Here is a 23,864-nt window from a genome sequence, read left to right on the forward strand (position 1 = left end):
TAGAGTATTAACAATCAATGTTATGCAAGGTCATAAAATATGTAACAAATGTAATGAGCTTGGGTGTTGTTAATATTGTTTAACTTTTACACAACTCTGCCCTGTAAAATATCCCTTATGCAAATCAGATATCTGGACATTTTTCAACTGACATTTTACTACTGAGGAGCAACAAGGAGTTTAGAAAGGAAATGAGAGATGGGAAGAAAAGATGAACATGATTAATAGGTGTTTGTTTCATAAAGACTCTAGGGAGACTTTTAAATCCTTCACTGCTCCTATATGCTCACCGAAGTGGAGAGCTAGTTCACATGCCTTTCAAAGCCTTCAAAGGAAAACTGAGTAGTTACTCAGTCTTTACTGATGCTAAATTATTCCATTTGCATCCTGTTGTTGTGAAATCAGGTGCTCTTTATGCATTGGTGTAAGGTTAAATGTTGACTGTATTCATTAGAAACTTTTTTTTTCAAATAAACACCTAACTTATGTCTCAAAAAGTGTTTCATGGTGAGTCTGTTTCAAATAATGCCTCCTAAGAGGCATTATGTGAAAGACTAAAACATCTTTCTCGTTCCTTATTCCTCCCCTCCACCCGGAAAGCACTTGCACTTTGACTTTCCTTTTTAAATTCTTTTGATCAAAAAATGCATAATCTACTTTGATGCAGTTTTTGTTTTGTTTTGTTTTAAGAATCACTCTTGTTCTCCAAATTCGTGTAACTATGAAGGGGAAGTTAAACTTTATACAATATTTGAACCTTTAAAATTATGGGTATTCACTTCTGATAAAGATTTTGCCATTCTTAACTATATTTTACTAACATAACTATTTGATAAAAATATGAGGATAGCTTGACTAATTAAAACAGGACCCATAGATGCTGTGAGCACAGTAGCACAAAATTTGTATCAGTTTGCTTTTGAAAGGTGTTTATTTGCAGCTGCATCTAAAATTTTTAATAATTCTGTCCAATATGTTCATGAATAAGACATTAATCCCTCAATTGTCGAAGTACAGCACCTACACGCGCGCACTATGTGTATACACACACACACACCCCCCACGCAGGAAGGAATCAACTGCCGTATTCCAGAAATGACAATGAAAGAGGAAAAATAAGCAAGAATTATAATTAGACGTCTACAGTCTCATTCACAGAAGGACAGTGCTTGGGGATTAAGCTGTTGAATTAAGAAAAAGCCCCCAACCAAAAACCAACCAGTTGCCTCCGATTGGAACTTCCCGCAGGCTTTCGCGCTGAGCGAGGAGCGGGGAAGGCGTAGTTCTCGGGGCTGGTGGGGGCCGGGATCCCGTCACCGTCACCACCTCCCGAGGGGTCTTTCGGGAGCGCTCCCGCGGGCCCCGCAGGAGCCGGTGACAGTCCTAGGTGAGCGCCGAGAGCAGAGAAAGCGCCGAGCGCGTCCACAAAGCGCCCGGGCCGCCCCTCGCGCTAAGGCACGGCGGCCCTAGCGGCGGGCGCAGAAGGAAGGACTGGACGGAAGCGGCGGCGGCGGCGGCGGCGGCTGGCGGGTGGCCGGGGTCGCGGGCCGGGGCGCGGCCCGGAAAGCCGGCGGGGAGCCCACGGGTTGGGAGGCCCGCAGCCCGCGCCGCGCCGCGCCGCACCGCCGCCGCCGCCGCCGCCGCCGCCGCCGCCGCCGCCGCCGCCGCCGCCACCCCCACCCCCGCCCCCGCCGCGTGCGCGCGCGCGCGGCCGCATCAGCTGAGCGCGCGGCGCGTGTCACGTGGTGCGCGTGTCGAAGGTCACGGCGCGCTCACAATGGAGCTCTCGGAGTATGTGCAGAAAGGCTTCCAGATGCTGGCCGATCCCGGCTCCTTCGACTCCAACGCCTTCACGCTTCTCCTCCGGGCGGCTTTCCAGAGCCTGCTGGACGCCCAGGCGGACGAGGCCGTGTTAGGTAAGCCGCTCGGCTCTGAGCTGGATCGGCCTGGGTGGAGGGGCGCTCGGAGAAGAGGAGCGAGATGGAGCGAGAAGGGGAAAGCCCCGGGAAGAGGAAGTCTCCGGGGTTTGCCCTTCGCTCCGGACGGAGTGTGGGGATGTGGCTCTGCCAGAACCCACATCGGACCCCGAGCATTGTTCTCTCCCCAGTTGGCACCTGCACACAGCCAGTTACACGTTCCTGGCCTGATTTCCCCTCCCAGGCTCTTTGTTCCTTTGTAAAGCCGGTGTTCAAGTCTTGTTTGTGGCCTAAACATCTAAGGTTTTCAGCCTGGTCTGGGGCAAAGGCTGTTTGACACTTGGACTTCATCAGGGCAGCTCCCTGCAATTCAAGCTTTCAGTGCTAGGTTGGCGAAGGTTTTAAAGGGTCTGCTTCCATAGTAATTACTGCGTCAAATAGTGTTGACATTTTTCAGCTTAGAGAATACCTCAAGTTCCTCTGATCATTCCAACACTCTAGTTCAATATGTTTTGCACAGGTTCCACGCCTAGACCCTTAAAATATGGTGCATAATGTTTTGTTCTGCACTAGTTTATCAGGAGGCGAGTCTCTTATAAGTGGTCGGGTCAGTGATTGCGGAGTGCGGTGTCAGTATGGATGGAGGCATATTTTAAGACAGATCGCTATTACATGATTTTCTTAAATATAAATATCTCAACAATTCAAATTTTTGTGTTTTTTTCTGTAGTTTCACGAGCTAAACACGTGTACAAAAAGTATGAAAGTGGAAGTTCTTTAAACGAAAATAGTAACCACCACCTGGTTAATCTCAAAAAAAAAAAAAAGGATGGCTGTCGAAACCTGAAAATATTTTGAAAATTGTATTTTATATTCTGAACTCGTTCCCTCTCCCCCACCTCCATGTGTTAATGTCCACGGAGCCAGTTAGCATAAAATTAATCTTTATAAGGAAAGTTTATTCATTCTTAAATTTACACCGTATAAAATATTTATCTTCTTATTTTCCTCGGAATTTACTCCATCCATCTTTAGAGTGACCACTGTATATTTTACTCTAGGACTATGTTTTTTAAAAAATAAATAAGAGTATTAAGGTAAAGTAAAAGAAGGTAATTTGACCAGGTAATTGCATAATTATTGATGTGTGATCTTTATTGTTTTGCCATTGACCATGTTGCACATCTCATTTACTTATAATTTCCAGTCCTTATAGTTGAATTCTTCTTGTTATTTTGTTAAAGAGGGTTCTTTACCCAAATTAAAATTCCTTTTTAGAAACAGGACTATAAAGAATTTATCACAGGCATCACTGGCAATTAATTTATTTTAGATCACCCAGACTTGAAACATATCGATCCAGTGGTTTTAAAACATTGTCATGCAGCAGCTGCAACTTACATACTGGAGGCTGGAAAGCAAAGAGCTGACAAATCAACTCTAAGGTACAGGATTTATTTAAATATCCATTTGTTTTCAAATAGTACCTTTATGATTCCAATTTCAGTTTTTAAAATGGAGACTAAACTTAGGTTTTTTTTTTTCTTTAGCACTTATCTAGAAGACTGTAAATTTGATAGCGAGAGAATAGAATTGTTTTGCACGGAATATCAGGTTACTTACTTAAATTTTTAAAAATTAACAATTACTATTTTTCTTCTACTCTGTTTGCAAAGACGTATTTTCTTTCTTTTTTTTCTCTCCCAGAATAATAAGAATTCCCTAGAAATCCTACTGGGAAGGTAGGTCCTGTATAAGGTGGCAAGCTGAGCCACTTTTTACTTGCAGGTATGAATGGAGAGTGTTGGTGTGAAACAAAACAGGACAGAAAAACGGGATCTAGACCAAAAGAAAAGGGGCTAAAGGGCAAGTGAAACAATTGCAGTTAAGCTAATGTTTTTAAAGATAAAGTTTATGGAGATAATTTTTAAAATGCTCTTTTACTCTTCAGAACTTGAAAATAAAGTTTAGCAGTGTTTTAAATTCAGAATGGATTAAAATTGTGTGTGTGTGGTGGGGAGGTGGTAGACACCATTGTTGGTGAAGATAAATACTGAAAGTTTTCCTGTAGCTATTATGTACAAAATTATCATTGTATCTTTCAGTATAGGCAGATCTTTCCCTCATATAACTGATGTTTCTTGGCATTTGGAATATCAGATAAAGGTAAAGTTTAACAAACTGTTCTCTAGGGGAATTTAGGGAACTTTTAAAAAAAAATAATAGTTAAAGACTGAAATCAATGTGTTGTGTTGTTTTAGACCAATCAACTTGATAAGATGTACAGACCTGCATATTTGGTGACCTTAAATGTAGAGGTATTTATACATAAGCCCTGTCTAAAAATTAAATGTGTAATGAAATTTAAAATTTCCTTGATTTAAATAAACAGCATTTTTTTCTTCCCTAGAACATTGATTCCCGATCCCACCCAGAGATTAGTTTTAGTTGCAACATGGAACAATTACAGGTACAGTATTAGGATCTGTGAATATGCCTATCTTTTTACAGATTTTTAATTGAGAATTATGCCTATGGAAAGTTCAAAAGAAAATTAAGCATCTGTCAGTAGATAATGAAGGTTGGTTAAGGATTTAATGGTGAGGGGGCTTCAAAAGCAATATTTTAACGTAGGCTTTGCCTTTGAAATTACAGTGTTACTAATAGAGAATTGGTCTGCATTTGCTGTTCCCTCCAATTAAAATAAACTTGTGTAGTGTTGAGTGTAAATTCCTTCTATTTGTGATAAGTGTGAGCCAATAGGACAAAGCAAAAAGAAGAGCTTGGCTTTGAAAATGTCTTCTTTGCTTTCAGAAATTGAATTAAACTCTCAAAACATGATTTTTAAACAGTAGTTGTAAATGACTTTTTATAAAGGAGCAAGTATACAAAAATTCTAAAACTGTTTATGTTGCCAGTGTAAGACTGGGGAAATTCAAAATTGCATTGATTAATGGACATGACAACGAATTTATTTCTTACCACTTAAAAAAATGAAGGTCATTGCTTGAAATTTTGATGAGATTGAATTTTTCAAAAGGGATCTCCTGCAGAGTCGTTTTAATGTAACCATTAATCAAACTTTAAACTTTCAGAAGATGTGAATACAGCATAATCTTTGTTAGATAACTTGAGAAATTTAATTTTGATATACTTTGCCTGTTCAGAGGATTCAGTTAGAAACTATATCTCACATCTGAGGGCAGGCAGCCCATTTGAAGATGAGATATTTTAGAGGAAAACCTTCTATTGACCTTCTTTTAATTTTTTATATCTTAGAGGAAAACCTTCTTTTGATAGTGGTTTGTCAAAGGTTTAAAATCTTTGTGAATTTTAAACTTGTTTAGAAAGTGTCCCGACTCTTTTCTTGCATCTTTCTCAAAGTTGGATACTTCTTTCTTGTTTTATCCTAAAAACGATCCATCATATACATCTTTCAGGACATAGTAGGGAAACTTAAAGATGCTTCGAAAAGCCTGGAAAGAGCAACTCAGTTGTAACTTGGGGAAGTTAACGATCTGCCCCGGTCTAGAGGAAGACCAGGAACGCCTTGCCGTCCGCCAAACCATCGTTTCTGCGAGCTGGATGTCTTCCTTTTCAGGAGAACAAATTTTTTCTTTTGGATTTCTGTCACTCATCAATTTTGACACTTTATTTTTTTACACTTGTGAAAGGGTTAAGAGGGAAAGTCTGCCTAAGTATGTGAATCATCTTTAGTATTATCCGTACACTGATATTTGATCTTTTCCAAGTCTTCCAAAAGGAAGCAGACAGGATTATATTCTGAATAAATAAGTTGTTCCCACTAAAGAGTGCTGAGAGTTTGTTTGGATTTGAGTTTGTTAATTATTACTTTGAAAACACAGGCACGATTGGCGTTAACTTTTAACGATCGCCTCTTCTCAGGATTAAAAAGCGTAGTGGGAAAGGATGCGATCTTCGGGGTTGCCTTAAGACCCCAGCTTCGGGACGTGGGGAAAGGGCGCGGTCGCCCCGCGCCGGGAGCCGGCCCGTCCCGTTACCTGTGCCTGAGGGCTCGCCCGCAGCCCGACCCTCGCCCGCTGGGCTCCGGAGGCCCGGCCCGGCCGGCCCCGCGCGGAGCCCCTGCCCGGAGCGAGCGGCTGCCCGCGCGCGCCCCGCCTCGGCCACTGGCGGGCGGGGAAGGGGGCCGGCGCGGCCGCGGGAAGACTGGGGCGGGCGCTGTTGTTTCCGCGAGCCCAACTCGGTCGCAGGTTCCGCGCCGCGGCGCCGGAGTCTGGGCCGCAGCCCGTGGGGCCGAGCGGGGGGCGGCGGCCGGGCATTCTCCTCGGCGGGAGCCCGCGGACGTGTGCACCGCGGGCGGAGGCGGGCGGCGGAAAGAAAGAAATAACGGGGGGTGGGGTGGGCTGAACTGCTTGCGGGGCCGGAGCGATGCCCGCGCCGAGAGCAGGGTGGCGCGTGTGGCGCTGTGGAGAAATGTCTCCGCAGCCGCGCCAGCGCCGCCGCCGCGCCGAGCGAGGGGGAGGGGGCCGGGTCGCGCTGCTCCGAGGGGAGGGGGCGGCCGCGGGCCCGACTACACCGACACTAATTCCCAGGCCGCCCTTAAGGAATGAGGGGAGCACGTGACCCGGTGGGGGGGCGGCGGGGGGAGGGGGCGGGCGGACTCTGAGCCATTTTGGAGCCGGTGTCAGTTTCCACTCTGCCTTCAGCGGTGCTTTTTTTTTTTTTTCCACCCTCCCCTCCCCCCTCCTCAGCCTTCCTCCCCTCCCCCCGCCTCTCCGCACGCACACACACGGCGCCCCCCACCCCCCCTCCTCCCCCCACGGCAACTATGAAATAATAATCGTAGTATTAAAGGCAGAGATCGGGGCGAGACAATGGGGATGTTGGCGAGGGAGCCCCGATCCGGATTAGAAACACCTCCCAGCCCCGCAGAATAATACTGATCGCGCCCCCTCCGCGCGCTCCCTCCCCCGAGTGCGGAGCGGGAGGAGGCGGCGGCGGCCGAGGAGGAGGAGGAGGAGGCCCAGGAGGAGGAGGCGTTGGAGGCCGAGGAGGAGGAGGAGGAGGCCGCAGAGGAGGAGGCCGAGGCGGAGGAGGAGGAGGAGGCCGGGCTCGGGAGGCAGCATGAGCCGAGCGCGGCGGCCGCGGCTCCTCTCGGCTGCGCTCGTTGCCCATTGACAGCAGCGTCTGCAGCTCGCTTCAAGATGGCCGCTTGGCTCACATTCATTTTCTGCTGAACGACTTTTAACTTTCATTGTCTTTTCCGCCCGCTGCGATCGCTTCTCGCCGGCTGCTTTTTCCGGGTACGTAGGAGGCGAGGCGCCTCCGGGACGGGGCCTGGGGGCGGCGGGGGTCGCGCCGGGCTCGGGCCGGCCGCCGGTGGACTGGGAGCGGCCCCCCCCGCGCCTCGCCCGCGCCGGCCGGGAGGGCGCTGACAGCGTGGGCGCCGAGCCCCGCGCCGCCGCCGCCCGCCGCCCGCCGGCCCCGCGCGCCGCCCGGCCCCGCGCGCCGCCCGCGCCCGCGAGCGCGCGCCCGCCGCCGCCCGCCGACTCCCGCGGCGCCGGGACCGACCCGCAGCCCGCGCCGCCGCCGCCAGCCGGCCTCGGCGCCGCTCCAGCCGCCGCCCGCTCCAGCCCGGACGCGCCGCGCGCGGCCCCACGTTTTAGTTCCTTTCTCCCCCGAGCGCCCCTCTACACCCTCGCGACGCACATGGCCCCCGAGAAGAACACTTCTATTTGCAGCTTCTGCGGCTCTCCCGGCCACGGCGCCTTTTGTTGAGAGGTAGATTTTGATGAAACGGGGACGGGTGCCTGAAATCGGGAGCTGCTTGGGTCAAGTGGCTTCCCTCCTCTCCCGAAGAAAGGGCTTTGGAGGGGTTTAAACAGCCAGAGAACGCCCCCATTTTATAGGGACGGGTTGCGTGGGGGGCAGCGATCCCGCCAAGGTGGATGTTAGGCTGGTGAGAGCCCGAACAAAAATGTTATTAACTTAAGTTGGAGGGACACTTGTGAGAAATTGGATGGCTTGTAAGATGGCGGTTCCCAGTTGTTTCCAAGGTCTCCTGCGTTTGTGTTTAAAATGGTAAAGTTTTCAAGGTGTTATTTGTTGAGAGTCTTGGATAAGTTCTTCAAACATTACTTGGGACGTGCTCACTGGGAAGTGGGCATTTCAAATTTGGAGCTTTTTTTGGAGTGATGATGGTGAGTGGACGTTAGTCCTGCAAGAGGTTTCCTCTCTTTCTTTCTTTTTTCCTCTTTTTGTTTTTTTCTCTCTCAGAGACTACAGTTTTTCTCTCAGCCTCTAGTATGGGATGCACTTAGAACCATGACTTAAGTCCACAACGTTTTACAGGTTTTGCTAAATGTCAGCTTAGGTCATGTGGTGAGGAGATGCTTTGGAAAACGAGCACTAAAAAGTTGATGGCATATGTTTACGCAGTCTTTTGGGTTTGACAGCCATATAGCATGATCTTTTCCCCAGAGATTTACAGTTAATAATTGGAAGTAAACAAGTATAGAGACTTTGATCATTCCCAATTGCAATAAAAGGATTTAGTGGGCTTAGTGGTCACGGTTCAGTATTTGAAATACAAGCATGTATTAACCCCTTCCCTTAAAGTAGGCAAAAGTCTGGGCATATTTATTCAAATCCAAGTGTAGGTTGGTGATGCCTAGAATGTTATGAGTAGTTCAACCTATATTTTATAGGAAGGTTAACCCCAAAGTTCTGGAAACATATTATATGCCACGCTAAAGTCTTGAAACTTAAGGATGCCAATTGTTAACAGCATATGCTAACTTATGAGACTATATTAACATTTGAGTTTTATTTTAAGTAGAATCCCTTAGAGGTTGATTTTGTGGGCAAACATTTTTTTTTTAATATTTGAGTTCATTCCCATACATCTGCCCCAAAGTGCAAAGGTGTTTGAAACAACCTACTTGTGTACATTTACACCTAGTATCTTTAAAGCCATATAAGTCACTGTGTGTGCATGTGTGTATGTATACACACACATATACACACGCTTCTGTAAGAAAAGTGAGCATTTAGTTATACTTGAAAAATCCATTAATGTTCTACCGTCAAGTTCTTGGATGTACATTAAGTTCCCCAAAATGTAAAATTCTCCCTAGAAGTCAAGTTATCCCCAACTTTACCCATACTTGTATTGGGCTGGGAGCCCCAACTGGGGTTATGGAGTTCATTTGCATTTGTTAGATTGCAATAGTCAAGCTGATTGTTAACATAAGAACTTGCTTCTGTTTTTCTTCATTTTGACATTACTGGTGTTAGGCCTCCAACAAAAGTGACAGCCCCAACTGAGTATGTTATAATGGCAAGTTTAAACTATTGAGTATCTTTTCCATTGTATGTTTGATGCATTTTTGCTTGCTTAACTGGCAGTTTCTGTGGTGGAACCTAGAAGGTTTTCCTTTCTAAGGTGCAAGAGATTGTTTCTGAAGCCTTATCAAGCATGTCAGATGTTTTGGAAGTCTTCATTAGGTTCCCAGTACTTTCAAGTGGTATAAAAAGACAAAGAACTGATTCTTATACAAGTAACAAAGTGGTATTTACTAGCATTATAAATGGTTATAGGGTTGTGGTCAAATTCTTGTGAATTGAAGTAGAGGAGTTGTGTGAATGAACACTTAAGATGAATCTGAAAGGGTTTGGGTCAAGTACATGAGACTTAAACGTTCAAAGCCAACCAGTAGATAACCTTTCACTGAGGTCTGATTGTTCTGTGTGTTAATATTTGTGTTTGTCTGGTGTTGATTTTATGTAAAGTAGAGGAGAAATAAAGGCAGCTGTTTTTATTGATGCCCCTTCCTGAACTTCATGATCGGTGGCATTAGTGTGATGTGCTTTTGCAAGGGGACAGAAGTATCACCTTGCTAACTATCTTTCTAGTAAAGGTCCTGCAGTTTCATAAGGAGAGTTTTCTTTGAGAACCAAGAAGGCTTGTCTTTAATCACCAAGTACAATAGAATTAAATATTGCTACTCTTTAGGGACACCGCTCCATCCACAACTCCTCTGTAATCCCACTTAGATTTATATTAACAATATGTTGACAATATTCCTCTAAACAAGTCATCCAAAGATAACCGAGGAGTCACACATGACGTTTTCTGGTTGAAGTCACTGGTTGCCACTGTGGTCACTTTTCATAAAAGAGGCTTTGTTTTGTTTTTACCGTTTTTTTTTTTTTTTTGTGTGTGTGTGTGTGTGTGTGTGTGTGTGTGTGTGTTTTTAGTACTCTAAAACGTTTAGTTTCAGCCATTGAGCTGTGTTGATTAGTATTTCCCTCTTCTGCATTAAAATTCCCTGAGAATTAAAACCTCAGATGCATCTTCAAGTTTCACAAGTTCCTAGATTTCTATTCAAGGCAGCTTTGAGAATGTGCTTCAGATAAGTCTGGAAGCTTAGTCTTATTTCAGATTCTGAAATGAATGAAGTGGGAGTAAGAAATGCATTTTTCAAGCATACTGCACGAAGTAATTGACTTCCCTGATTGTCCGCTGTTGTATTGTTGCTGCCAGTTCCCCACCGTGACTTTTCTGTAACATATGATATCTATTGGGAATAGCATTTCATTGTGTGGGGTTTGCATGGAGGTGAGGCTGAGAAAATGACATTTGTTTTTCTCTGCTATCGGTGCTCTGGGTTGACAAGGTGTTGATTTAGCGTTGGGAATGGGCTGGTCACATGGTCCTTTACTTATTGTCACTGTCGTCGATTCAGGTAGTTTTTCTTGCCTCTATCCAGCATAGTTCAGGTAAAACACAAGGCTTTGCCCACTCCTCGTCTGCTGTGAAACAGATTTCAGTTTTCAGCCTTTCCAAAACTTTGTATCGCTCATCCTAATCTACAGGAGAACTTCCTATTAGAGAAGAAAGCTTTAAAGAGTTTCAGTTCAATAAACATCTCTGCAATTTGAGCCCTGACGGTTTCGGGCTAAGTGCACAGTTGGCAATTCTCAAAAGATCCCTTCATGAAATTTTTGACCTAGTGATTGCTAACAGGAGAGACCGAAAGAGTAAAGATCTGAAAGAAGCTCTTCGCGCCGAGTCGACGTGGAAAGAGGCCCCCGAGAGTGTCCGAAATGGCCGGAGTGCGGTTTGCATTTTCCTTTACCACTGCACGCTCCGGGGTCCCCCAGGCTGTCTGCCGGGTCGCCTCGGGCCAGGATCCTGCTCCCCTGCGCCTCGGGCCTCGTGGGGCCGCCCCACCCCCGCGCTGCGCGCCCGCACCCCACCCCGCCCCCGCGCGGCCCCGCCCCCGCGCCGTGCCGGCCCCTCCCCCGCGCCCGCCGCTGCCGCCGCCCGGCAGCCCCGCACGCCTGCCGAAGCTACGGGCTCGGCCCGGCTCCGCGCGGAGTTGCAGCGGTGGCCGGATGCCAAGTGTAAGTGTAAGTTGCTATGGAAACCCCGACAGAGGCGAGTTCCGAATCCGGAGCGAGACGGAGCCCCGGGCGCCGCCGGACCCGCCCCTCCGCATCCCGGCCCCCCGGCCCCCCGGCCCCCGGGCGTCCGCGCGCTCAGGCCCCAGCCCGAGGCCGACTCGAGGTGCTTCTCCTGCGGCCCCAGCACCCAGCTCCGGAAATGCCAGGGATGCAGATAGAGCAGAATTTGCTTTCCCTTTGTATCGCGTCAAAACGTGCCAGGTTCTGGTTGCCGGAACCGCTTAAAACAACCAGAACCCCTGGGAAGCCAGGGCATGCTCCTGGATTTTCGATCAAAGATCCATAAGGAAGTTTTACCCTAAATTTGGAGTCCTGGAACAAGCCCTAGCGGTTGGTAAATATCTGCGGGGAGCGTGTAGCGTCTGCAGCAGCCGTGGGGCTGCTGGGCTGGAGGACAAATGGAAGAAAGAGACCCGAATGCTCTCAGCTCCCAGCCCCCACCCCAGACCTTTTCTTCTCCCTCCTGGAATGACCTGAGGGACCAGAGATTACTTTTCTTGGATCCTTTTTCACCTTTTCAGTAGAATTGATTGAGGTCTGATCAGTGAATTCCTTCTGTAGAAGACGTTGGGACAGTCCAGCTGCACAGTGTTAAACGAGTTTTATGAACTCCTAAAGCATTTCAGAGCATATAGTTACTGGGAGTTGGAGATAATCTCGATTCTCCTTCTGTGAATTATGGCCAGTATTTCTTTGTCTTGCAGGATCTTTTATCAAGCAGAAATGCATCGAACAACCAGAATCAAGATCACTGAGCTAAATCCCCACCTAATGTGTGTGCTTTGTGGAGGGTACTTCATTGATGCCACAACCATAATAGAATGTCTACATTCCTGTAAGTACACAGTTTTAGACCTTTTCTTGTGTCGTGTATATTTAACATCTTGTCCTGAAATTTGAAAACTAACAATTCCCACTGTCCTTGAGAATGTTGGTACAAAATGAAGAAGCCGTTTTCTGCTCTTGCATTTAGTGACTTTTTGTTAATGCATATTTAATAAAATATTGTATAAATATAAATTGTATAAATGTTCTCAGGATGTTAACTGAGTTTGTTTATTTAATCAGAAATATCTTTTGGTATTTACTATTTTGTTACTACTAGTTCTCTATTTATGACACTAATTTTATTGCTTAGCATCTATCTCCTGAACTTTAAAAAATTTGTGTTTTTATTTCTAGTCTGTAAAACGTGTATTGTGCGTTACCTGGAGACCAGCAAGTACTGTCCTATCTGTGATGTCCAAGTTCACAAGACCAGACCACTACTGAATATAAGGTAGGAAAATGTTTAAAAATATTGTTTGTAATTGTTATTGGAATTGCATAATTACTGAATTTAGTGTTTATTTCTTCACACAAAATTTACCCTTCAGTCCCCGTCTACTGCGTGTACGTTGTGGAGGAGGATAGCCCTTAATTTCTTGGCCATTTTAATGATGACTAACTTTAAACAGAGTTCAATATTATTCAAGGGATTTTAAGATTTTTTAAAATCATTTTTAAAAATGGAATTAGTTCTCCATTTTTGCATTGCTTTATTGACTTTGTGACAGGCAAGAGTGCATGTGTTTAAACTGCTTCCATTCTCTCCTCTTTGTTCTCTTTCATATTAGCTAATTCAGTAATTTGGAAGGCACACTTTTCTTGACTTAGTGAAATGTGAAGAATTTATTAGTGAATATAAAATAGAGTATTCTTCTACTAATTTAAAAACAGTGCTACTACATAAAGAAATTTTATCCTCATAATTATCATGTTGATGTAGTTATAGACAGTGTTACAATCAAGTAAAATACTATAACAGAGAAAACAAAGAATGTTTAAAAACTTATGAACATTTTTAGTGTTTGCCATATTAGTTGATAGTTTATTTTCTAATTTATTCTTTTTCAGGTCAGATAAAACTCTTCAAGATATTGTATACAAATTAGTTCCAGGGCTTTTCAAAAGTGAGTAACTTGCTTAAAAATGAATTTCTAAAAAGTATTTATCAGTTTTACCTGCTATGTTTAAGTCTTTTTTTTCCTCCTCTTTAGATGAAATGAAGAGAAGAAGGGACTTTTATGCAGCTCATCCTTCAGCTGATGGTAAACTCTTTAGAGGGGGAAAGACATTTTATTTGGAGGGAGAACTTATCCAGTAATTTATTAAAATTAAGCTTAAAGTACCAATTCCATTCTTCTGTATGTATAATATTTAATTAAATATTTAATTCTTAAAAATTGAATTTAAAAATGTTTTTATAGCTGCCAATGGCTCTAATGAAGATAGAGGAGAAGTTGCAGATGAAGATAAGAGAATTATAACTGATGATGAAATAATAAGTTTATCCATTGAATTCTTTGACCAGAACAGGTAATTCTTAAGGAAATGTGTTTTATGCTGATATATTTATTAGATACATTGTTTGCCTAATAAATTATCTGTTTCTTAGATTGGATCGGAAAGTAAATAAAGACAAGGAGAAATCTAAGGAGGAGGTATGTTCCATGATACAAAAACACATAGAAGATGCATTGTTTGGATTCTAGATTTTATAAGGGTGTATGTTGCCCTTTAGAATATCCTAGAGTCAGATGTTGCTATCAAATAGAAGAAAATCATCATGTTTGATGTTTAAGAGTGATCTATATTCGATAGTTACTAGATAGAATTTATCTTATATATGATTACTATTCTTACAAAATATTTTCAGTAATTAATGTTTAATGCTTTGATGTACTGAAGGAATCTGTTCATTTAGTATTTATAATAATAGCAAACTCAAAGTATAGCTGAGAACTTAGTCAAATCTCAGCTTTGGTGTTCGTACCTTTTATCATACTCAGACATCTATCTATTTTTTTTGACTTTTAAAAAAAATCTTAAAGTTAGGAATTTTAAAAAATTATTTTTCTTGAATATGCCCTTAGGTGAATGATAAAAGATATTTGCGATGCCCAGCAGCAATGACTGTGATGCACCTGAGAAAGTTTCTCAGAAGTAAAATGGACATACCTAACACTTTCCAGGTATCTACTTTACAGTCTTCATGCATTTTATGTAAATCTTTTTAAAAAAAATTTCAATGACATTTTTCTTCTTGGATTCTAAACCCAAAAAAGCAACAGAATTTTTTTTTTTTAATTTAGTACTTTATTTGGAAATAGCTCGTAAAATATTTGGTATGGATTCTGTTTTGTGCTATGAAAACAAATCCCTTAATAATTTCAAGAAATGTTTTCCCTCATTTGAAGTTTCCAGAGGTATTCTTTCTTTGTCCAAATGTTTGGAGAAAATGTTTTTTAAAAGCATTTTTGGATTCTATTTAGATGGCAAAAAAAAATCTAGATTTACCATCATTCTTTGTGATGCTTAATAATTGAAGTGTTGTTTTTCAACAGATTGATGTCATGTATGAAGAGGAACCTTTAAAGGATTACTATACACTAATGGATATTGCCTACATTTATACCTGGAGAAGGGTAAGTAGCCTACCTGATGCTCGCAGGTTACTTTGATAGACTGTACTTAAAGATCTAAGACTGATTTTTTTTTCCCTCTTAACTTTATAGAATGGTCCGCTTCCTTTGAAATACAGAGTTCGACCTACTTGTAAAAGAATGAAGATCAGTCATCAGAGAGATGGACTGACAAACGCTGGAGAACTGGAAAGTGACTCTGGGAGTGACAAGGCCAACAGCCCAGCAGGAGGTATTCCCTCCACCTCTTCTTGTTTGCCCAGCCCCGGCACTCCAGTCCAGTCTCCTCATCCTCAGTTTCCTCACATTTCCAGCACTATGAATGGAACCAGCAGCAGCCCCAGCGGTAACCACCAATCTTCCTTTGCCAACAGACCTCGAAAATCGTCGGTAAATGGGTCGTCAGCAACTTCATCTGGTTGATACCTGAGACTGTTGAGGAAAAAAATTTTAAACCCCTGATTTATATAGATATCTTCATGCCATTACAGCTTTATAGATGCTAATACATGTGACTATCGTCCAATTTGCTTTCTTTTGTAGTGACGTTAAATTTGGCTATAAAAGATGGACTAGACGTGATATTCATATGGACGTTAATTGAAAAGAAAGATTATTTCTCGAAAGAATTGGTTTCTGAGAAAACAGGCAAGATGTTTTTCTGTGTGTTAGGACAGACGTGAAATGGTTTCTGTAACCATTGTTTGGATTTGAAAATCTTCTGCAGTGGATATAAACATTGGGCCATAGTTTGTTAATCTCAACTAACGCCTACATTACATCCTCCCTGATTGTTCTTGTTATTATGCTGTTTTGTGAACCTGTAGAAAACAAGTGCTTTTTATCTTGAAATTCAACAAACGGAAAGAATATGCATAGAATAATGCATTCTATGTAGCCATGTCACTGTGAATAACAATTTCTTGCATATTTAGCCATTTTGATTCCTGTTTGATTTTTACTTCTCTGTTGCTGCGCGAAACCGATCAAAGGAAAGTAAACTTCAGTTTTACAATCTGTAAGCCTAAAAGCGGGTACTACCGTTTATTTTACTGACTTGTTTAAATGATTCGCTTTTGTATGAATCAGATGGCATTATGCTTATTGTACAATGCCATATTGGTATACGACATAACAGGAAACAGTATTGTATGATATATTTATAAATACTATAAAGAAAATATTGTGTTTCATGCATTCAGAGATGGTTGTTAAAATTCTCCCAACTGGTTCGACCTTTGCAGATACCTATGTTTGAGCCTTATCACCATAGAATATTTTTAATGTGGATATCTAATTCTAAATTTTGTTCCATTGGAAGCGATTGGCATATCGTAATACTGACTTTTCTCTAGTAATACCTGTTTACTTTTAAAATTAATAGTTGCATTAAAGAAAAACTTTTCACTAAGGAAATTGGAAATGCTTTCTTCATTTCCCATTGCTTATGATGGAATTAATATGTTTTTAAAATGAATATTGATCGCTGTAATTCTAAAAAGTATTTTAAATAAACCAGCAGATTGCTGGAAGAAGGCATTTTATCTAAAATTATTTTAATATGTGGCATAGTGGAAATTTCAAATTTAAGAATTGCTTTTACAGTTATAAACAGTGGAATATGCCCTCTCTGTAACGTCTGGAAATAGAAGCAATTTATTGTGAGCTTCTACAGGTATTAGTTTTTAAATAGAGTGAGCATGTTGAGTTTAAAGTATGAATATCCCCAACAATTTTCAGTTTGTGTTTTGCTTTGGTCGAACTTGTTCATCACCCATCAGTTATTTGTGAGGGTGTTTATTCTCTATGAATATTGTTTCATGTTTGTATGGGGAAATTGTAGTTAAACATTTCATTGTCCCCCGTCTGCAAAAGAAGCACAATTCTGTCTTTTTCTGTCTCTGTCTTGCTTATAGTCATTAAATCATTACTTTTACATATATTGCTGTTACTTCTGCTTTCTTTAAAGATACAGTAAATGAAGTTTTATGAAACCACAAAATACATATATTTTTATTTTGACCTAAATTTGTACAGTCCCATTGTAAGTGTTGTTTCTAATGATAGATGTAAAATTAAATTGCATTTGTAATTGGAAAAAATCCAATAAAAAGGATATTCATTTAGAAAATAGCTAAGACTTTAATAAAAATTTGATATGAAAAGCACAATGTGCAGAAGTTTTGGAAACCCTATTGTGGATTACAACAGGTAAAAGCTGAAGAACATCCATCGCTGTCTTGGTGATGTTGCTGAGAGTACATGCTTTGTTGTATAATTGCTTGAAAGCCCAATTGAAAGATGTATCTGTTTATTTACTCTACAATCTTTGAAGTAAAAGTTACCCATGTTTGCCAATTTTGGTGAATTTAACTCATTTTTCTAGGCTTTTTTTCTTAAGTTGTTCATGATGTTATCCAAGACAAAAAAGTTAATGGAAGTTTCAAGTGATGTTTTTACTTTGGATATGACTGTGTATATAAAAAAATGCAAAAATATTTTTCAAAGGCTAAAAACTTAAAGTGCTAGTGGATTGTCATTTGACTTACACAAAACCAAGTCATAGGATCAACACGGAACTCAAAGATTTTACATCTCAACCTTTTTATGGACTTATTTTTGAAATTACTTAGTAAAATATCAGATATTGCATTTATGGCTTACCTAACACTATTTCACCATACTTGAAAACATGTCCATTTATTTTGTTTGAAAGAGGAATTTCCCCCCTACTCAATTTGAAAATTGCTTAAGCTTTAAAGGCTATTTCAGCTAAAATTTGTCTTTTAATAAAACAGAAGAGAGTATAATGTTTTGTATTCTATAAGCAGCCGTCACGGGTTTGACAATTAGGCTTTAAAACTTTTGCTAAACTACCACTTAAAATTTCAGTGTTACAAAAACCCATATCAAAGCTGCTAACTTTTTAACTCTTAGCAATCAAGGCAGAGCGCGTGAAAAGTCGGCTGTAAGTTTGGCTTTTGCTTCTGAACAGTATTCTGGGATTCTGTACCACAAAGTTAGAGCTAAAAATATTCCACAGAAAATGCCTAAATTGATTTCACAGATTTTAGCTTAAATGCAAAAAAAGAATGAGGCTGGTTCCTGTTGTATAAATAGTGATCTATCTTGCTTTACACATGCATACCACTTTACAAGTACCTTTTTGCTTTTAAAATTGCCGGCCGTTAATTGCTCTGAGTTGAAAAAAAAGTTGCCCTTCAGTTGACTTAACCTACCAACCATATTGCTTTGTTTCCTTATCCATACGTGCAAATGTTAGGACCTTTGGAGGTACAATGCAACAGGCAGAGTAAGCTGATAGGGGCTTTCCTTCATCCTTTCCTCTTATTCTTTTCCCAATATTGGAGTTGCAGTTCATTTGTGAAGTCTTTCGGTACACTCGTTGTATAGGCCTATCAAAAAGTTTTGCTATGAAACCTTAATAGCAATGTAAAAGGAATCCATGTGAAATCCTACTTGAACTGGCCAAGAAGAAATGAAAATGTTTGGTGTTTGAAAAATAGCTTATGGTAGTCTTTGGAGAAGATGGGATTTTAATTTTAGAAACAATTTGCACATGGAACCTAGTCTCCTTTAGAATCCTGAGGTGAAGGAAGTGTTATTTTTGTTCATTTCTCTTTATATTTTAAAGGTTTTAAAAATATATCTTTTCCTTCTGACATTACCCTGGAATGACAGTTGGAAATTCTGATTCAGTTTGGTGCTCCATGAAATGGAGGCTCCATGTTATTTTGAAATACAATGATTGTTTCTTCCATACAGTTTTACTCGCCTTTTATCCAAAACAAAAGGTCTTGATGAAATTACATTTTAAAGGACCCTTAAAATATATATATATACCTTTAAGACATCTAAGTTTCAAAGAGCACAGAACGCAGCTCCAACATAAGGCTCTTGGGTTAGATAAGGTCACTTCGCTTGAGGATGTTTCTTCAAGTATAAAATGAACAGTACAACAGGTGATTATTTCTAAGGTCGCTTAAAAAAAATCCGGATTCCTCCAAAATAAAACCTTGAATTAAACTGGGTCCACAGAATTCAGATAGATGGGTTCTTTACAAGGAAGAGAAAGTATCACATATTAGAGCTTCCCAGTAGATCAGACTTGGGAAATACCACCGCGAAGCCTGTCCATCTCCTTACAAATCTCAAGATCGCCCAGTTTTGATTATGAAAGTCTCCGAAAATGTTTACACAGTCGAGTGTTTCCTGTTTCCGCACTTAATTTTTTTTTAACGTTTTTTCTTCTTTTGGTTCTTGAAACGGATTTCCTTTATTTGCACCAGTTTCTTTTTCTGAATGTGCAATTTCTAGAGGTCTCACATGAAGACTTCACCACCAACTTTTTGTCTTCATCAAGTCGACGACATCAACAGTCATTTATCACTGGAAAGTCTACTCCAGGATCCTTATGAGTTTTCTGAAGAAGTTCAAGTGCCTGTGGAAAACTCACCCGAAGTCTCATTTAACCCCCTAAATGAATAGTAAGCACTCAATAAAACTTCCAATGGATGAGTTAAATTATCCCCATTCTTCTGACTGTTTTCTTAAAATATCCCTTCCAGAGGCTATTAGAAGGGAATTTCCCAGAATAGCAAGTGATGTTCCCTCAGAGTCACCTACATTTCAGTTAAAAAAAAAAAGTTACTTCTTGCTCTGATTGTTGGGTGGTCATCAACTCCAAGCTTCAAAGTGAACGTGATTTCAAGTTCGGTGCGGATTCGGCGCTCTTCAACTCTGTCCTTCTAAGTTAGCTAGAACCCAACAGACCCTCGGAAGGCTGCGGACTAGGGTACTCGGGAAACGCGTCGAAAATTGGGATGGAAGGAATGAGAACGTTACAGAGATGGATAAAGAAGTTACTGGAGACAGCGAAGCCTGTCCAGGAGCTCCAGTCTTAAGTCTAAGTGCCCCACGAGTGGAAATATTCAAAGAAAGCCGAAGACAGGAGCGCAGTGCGCTGCTTGCAAAATAAAGCGGGGGCGAGGGTAATTAGGGTGGAAAGAGCAACGGCTTAAAATAAAAAAGAGAAAGAAAGGCTTCCTATGTTCGGGTGCCCGGTGGAAAGGGCACAGGACGCCCGGCTGGAGAAAGTGACCTTCGTTTCCCGGCAGCGCTGCCTTCCCGATTAGGGAGCCTTTACCAAAAGGACCGGTTACAGAGAAAACGGCCCTTCTCCCTGTTTTATTTTTTAACTAGCAGCTCTCCGAGGACCGCAAAGAGCGACAGCCCAGACCTCCGCCCCCGATTGCGCCGCGGGGTTCGACCCGGCCCAACGCTCGAGCCCAGGCCGCGGGGCACCGGGAGGCCATTTTGCGCGTGCGCCGCGCGCCACCCTCGGCTCGGCGGACTCGGATCCCGCCAATTTTGAAAGCGAGATTCCCAGGCCCTGGCAGGCTGGGGAGGCGGGAAAACGAAGTCGTGTCTCCACGGCCGGACCCGGTGGCGAGCGGCGGCGACAGCCGGGTGCGCGTGATCTCACAAGGCGGCCCCCGTCCTGCCGAAGGCCTCTACACCGGGCGGGACACCGAGGCCCGGCAACTGGCCCCTGGGCCGCGAGCTCAGCGCGGGCAGGAAAGTGTCCCACGTCCTGGGAGGCGGCGGCGTCGCCTGCAAAGCCCTCAGAAGCGATTCCTTGCGGGGCCATTCCAGATTATCGCCTCGCTTTGCCCTCCTCCCTCCGGCTGCTTCAAACCCTATGCCCTTTCTCCTTCAATAACAAGGTGTTCTTGGAGTTTAGCGTTTTGTTGGAAAGACTGTAGGCCAAATTATTAACAAAATATAAAACCGCCATTTGAGGGTTCCCGAAGGCTGAGCTTCAGCCTTCCCGAAGGGTCCTCCAGTTGAACTTGTTTAATGGGTAGAACGGGCTCTAATCCCCTGGGAAGAAAACCTGACCAGGTTACAGTGTCGAGGAAGGGGTGGCTGCGCGATAGGAATCTTAAGATCTGGGCGAAGGATCACACTTTGGGACCCAAATGCGAAGCCTGGGTCTCCGGGCAGGGCGAACCTGGAAGGTCCGGTGCTCTCGCACTCCGGCGCCATTGAGACCCCGGCGGGGCAGAGGATCGGGCGGTCGGAGGTTGGGATATCGCCTCTGAAAGCCGCCGGGACGCAGCGGTTTCCAGCAGAGTCCGCGCCTGCCTGATCCCCGGGGCAGAAACGCTTCTCTGACCCAGGAGTCCCAAAAACGTGCGCCCAAAAACGGGGAGAGGAAGGGACGGCTTGGGGAGGGGGACCGGGGTAACAGCAGAGAAATGAAAGCGGCCTAAAATGGGCGACGCCCGGCGAGTCCTCTTTATCGGCGCGGCAGACTGCAGGAGCCGCCATTTGGTGGCGGATTTCGGTATTTCAGTAGCATGTTGTGCTGAACGTCACAACTGGCTTGTCTACGTGGCAAGGTCTTTTCGGAACCGCCGTTTTTAAAAATGCAAATTTCCCCCTGGCCTCCCCGCTTCCCCGGAGCACCGACCCCTCCCCCACTCGCGGTGGAGGGCGCCGCGGCTCGGCTGCCCCTCGACCCGGGGCGGGGACCTCGGGGCTGCACCGGGCTCCACCCGCGCCCAAGGGCTAGTGTGATGCGGGGTGGAGCCCAGCGCAGGACTAACGGGTGTTTTTCTCCCCCTTTTTCCCAGATTGCGAGCCCGCAGCTTTCCTCTCCCCTGCGGAGAATCTCATTTCCTTGGGGCGGTGACGGGCATTGTCTTTTTGCGGGGGTCGCGTGCCAGCCCTGGCCTCCCGCCTCACACCTCTCGGAAGCAAGGAAGAGAAAGGCGGGCCAGGCCTGGCAGAAAGGGACCCACCCGACGAGACGCGGCTCCTCGGGTAGTGTCGAGTTAGCATCCCGGACTCGCGCTTTCAGCTCGCTCCGGAGCCCTCGGGAGACCCGGGGAGCTACACACCTCTGGGGAGTGCCAGGACGTCGGCGTCCCACCCGGGGTCACCCTGTCTTCCACGGTCTCCATTAAAAGCCCCCGAAGAGCGAGGTGCCTGCCTATCGAGTGGAGAACAAAGGGCCGAGGGGCGAGCGCACGGCGAGTCGGCGCGCGCGGCTGCCCTTGGCTGGGCCCGGCTCGGAGGCGGGGGCGCCAGGAGGGCCGACTCGCGGCTGGGAAGGGAGGCGGCGGGCGCGCAGCGGAGTCCGCATCCCCCGCCTCCCCGGCGGACTGAAAAAGCCCAGTCTTTGAGCCAGAGCTGCCATGTTGCAGTCGCGGAGGACGCCAGTAATTTGACGCTCCCGAGGCAGCGACACCCCCAACCCGAGAGCCTTTCGGGGCCCTACGTGCCGCACAGCAGTGGTCACAGCCCGAAGGGACTGCGGGGCGCGGGCGGGAGCGCGAGCCCTGCGGGCGGCCGAGCCAGGGCGGCCGCGGCGCCGCCGCTTCCCCTCGCCACCTTCCTTCCAGGGGCTGCGGGGCTGCGCGCTCGGCAAAGGCTCGGTTGCCAGTAGCAACCACACGACGGCGATTTGCAGCCAGGGCTGCAGCCGCGGGTACCGCCGCCGCCTCGCACATCTCGGTGTCTAGCATTTAGAACTCTAGAGGTTGCCCTCGTTGACATCTCTCGCCCCCACCCCTCCGGGTCCTCATCCTCCAAGACCCTCAGCTCCACTCAGAAGCTAGTTCGCTCGGCTCGGCCCTGCCCCCATGGCAGACAATAGATAAATAGGCTCCAAGCGCACGCTGCCGCGCAGGCACCTGAGCCCCCGAGATCCCGGCGCTCGGCTTCGTCCCAGCCCCAGGTGCCCTTGTCTCCAACTTGAGCCGAAATTCTTTGTCAATGGCCAGTCCATTAAAAAGCTTTTCTAGATATCAGCAATAAGGATGGTGGTAAAGAAAGAAGTCAAGATGCCCACTCCCTCTCTAGTAACATCGACACAAAGAGCTTAGGGTTGTGTCTGCCCTTGGTAAAGGTGGCTTTCCTCTGGGTTATAACCACAGGCAAACGCTACAGTCTTCCCTCTTCTTTGTCTGCCACGAATATTTTGCATGAAATTCATAGTATAACTGCTTGTGTAGCTCAAACATTACCTCCAGATACTTGTTCTTATACATAAGTGGATGGAGCACTTTTTTCTCCCTCATCTCATGTGATGAACCACACCAGACCTCAGCAGTGGGGATGCATAAAGAAAATGATTGACATTAACCTTTAGGGATCTTTCTGCCTTTTCTAATGTCTGTGGCTCTAGGACGTAGATTTAATGTTTGACAGAACTCTTGTTAATGTTTTAAACAAGTTTTTATTGAAGAAAAATCTTCAAAGTATCCAGCAAAATATTTTGATTAGCTAGTAGGATAACCCCGGGAAATACATGCATTGCCAAATTTCATCGCTCTTAACAACTGACCCGGTTTTAAACAGCTATTAAGTTAGTGAAGTGTTCTTTCTAGATTGACATTTAATGTAAATCACAGATGTGCTGAAACTTTTAAGTTTAAAGCTCCTTGAGGACAAGCACCTGTCTTATTTATCTTTGTATGCTCCGGAGTCCCTTTAACATAACTCAACAAATATTTGTTGAATTTCCAGAGGATTCCAGAAGTTCAACAACCCTTATGAGAAATAAAACTTAATAACTACTATAAAGCTTGGATATCTTTAATGAACTCTGAAAAGGTAAAGATTTTCCAAGCCAGTGGCACTAATCAGATATCCTCATTTGTGCATATTTTTACCTAATTATATTTCGAATGTGGTGACTGTAGTAAAAAATATCTGACAGATGTTTCCAGAATTCTAAGAATAAGAACTTGTAACTTTGTTTTCCCACCAAAGGTGTCTGGAAATTGGTTAAATAGGCATAAGATGATATTTTAAAGTGACTTGCATACAGCACAGGCAGGGTGTTAACTGTCTTCACAGTTCAACAGGAATTCTTAAGGAGCTACTACTGGATACTGCAAATCTAAGACAATGCAGCTTGAAATATCCTATTTAATTTAATCTTTAAAACATACTGAAAACAGTTAATAGTCTTAATCATATCTGATGGTAAACTCAAATCAAC

The 23,864-nt window shown here is 44.1% G+C and overlaps 2 protein-coding genes across 6 annotated transcripts; both read left to right on the forward strand.

The window, feature by feature from the left end:
- Window positions 1–1,734: 1,734 nt before the first annotated feature.
- COMMD3 (COMM domain containing 3) lies at window positions 1,735–5,726 on the forward strand. The gene is made up of 8 exons (XM_068561261.1): window positions 1,735–1,916; window positions 3,250–3,361; window positions 3,467–3,530; window positions 3,624–3,658; window positions 4,022–4,082; window positions 4,178–4,234; window positions 4,327–4,386; window positions 5,357–5,726. The coding sequence occupies exons 1-8, from the start codon at window positions 1,778–1,780 to the stop codon at window positions 5,414–5,416; spliced, it is 588 nt and encodes a 195-aa protein (XP_068417362.1). The 5' UTR covers window positions 1,735–1,777; the 3' UTR covers window positions 5,417–5,726.
- Window positions 5,727–6,961: 1,235 nt separating this feature from the next.
- BMI1 (BMI1 proto-oncogene, polycomb ring finger) lies at window positions 6,962–17,188 on the forward strand. 5 transcript variants are annotated; one of them, XM_068561220.1, is made up of 10 exons: window positions 6,962–7,201; window positions 12,071–12,201; window positions 12,549–12,645; window positions 13,263–13,318; window positions 13,406–13,456; window positions 13,616–13,724; window positions 13,804–13,849; window positions 14,282–14,380; window positions 14,753–14,833; window positions 14,924–17,188. In XM_068561220.1, exons 2-10 carry the CDS (start codon window positions 12,090–12,092, stop codon window positions 15,251–15,253), a joined length of 981 nt encoding a protein of 326 aa, XP_068417321.1. In that variant the 5' UTR covers window positions 6,962–7,201; window positions 12,071–12,089; the 3' UTR covers window positions 15,254–17,188. The 5 variants fall into 5 exon arrangements, with proteins under 5 accessions (XP_068417321.1, XP_068417327.1, XP_068417333.1 ...); XM_068561226.1 differs by lacking the exon at window positions 6,962–7,201 and adding an exon at window positions 7,581–7,679; XM_068561232.1 differs by lacking the exon at window positions 6,962–7,201 and adding an exon at window positions 11,246–11,312.
- The last annotated feature ends 6,676 nt before the right edge of the window (window positions 17,189–23,864 follow it).

The sequence above is a fragment of the Eschrichtius robustus genome, chromosome 1 (assembly GCF_028021215.1).
Source record: "Eschrichtius robustus isolate mEscRob2 chromosome 1, mEscRob2.pri, whole genome shotgun sequence".
NCBI classification, from domain to species: Eukaryota; Metazoa; Chordata; class Mammalia; order Artiodactyla; family Eschrichtiidae; genus Eschrichtius; species Eschrichtius robustus.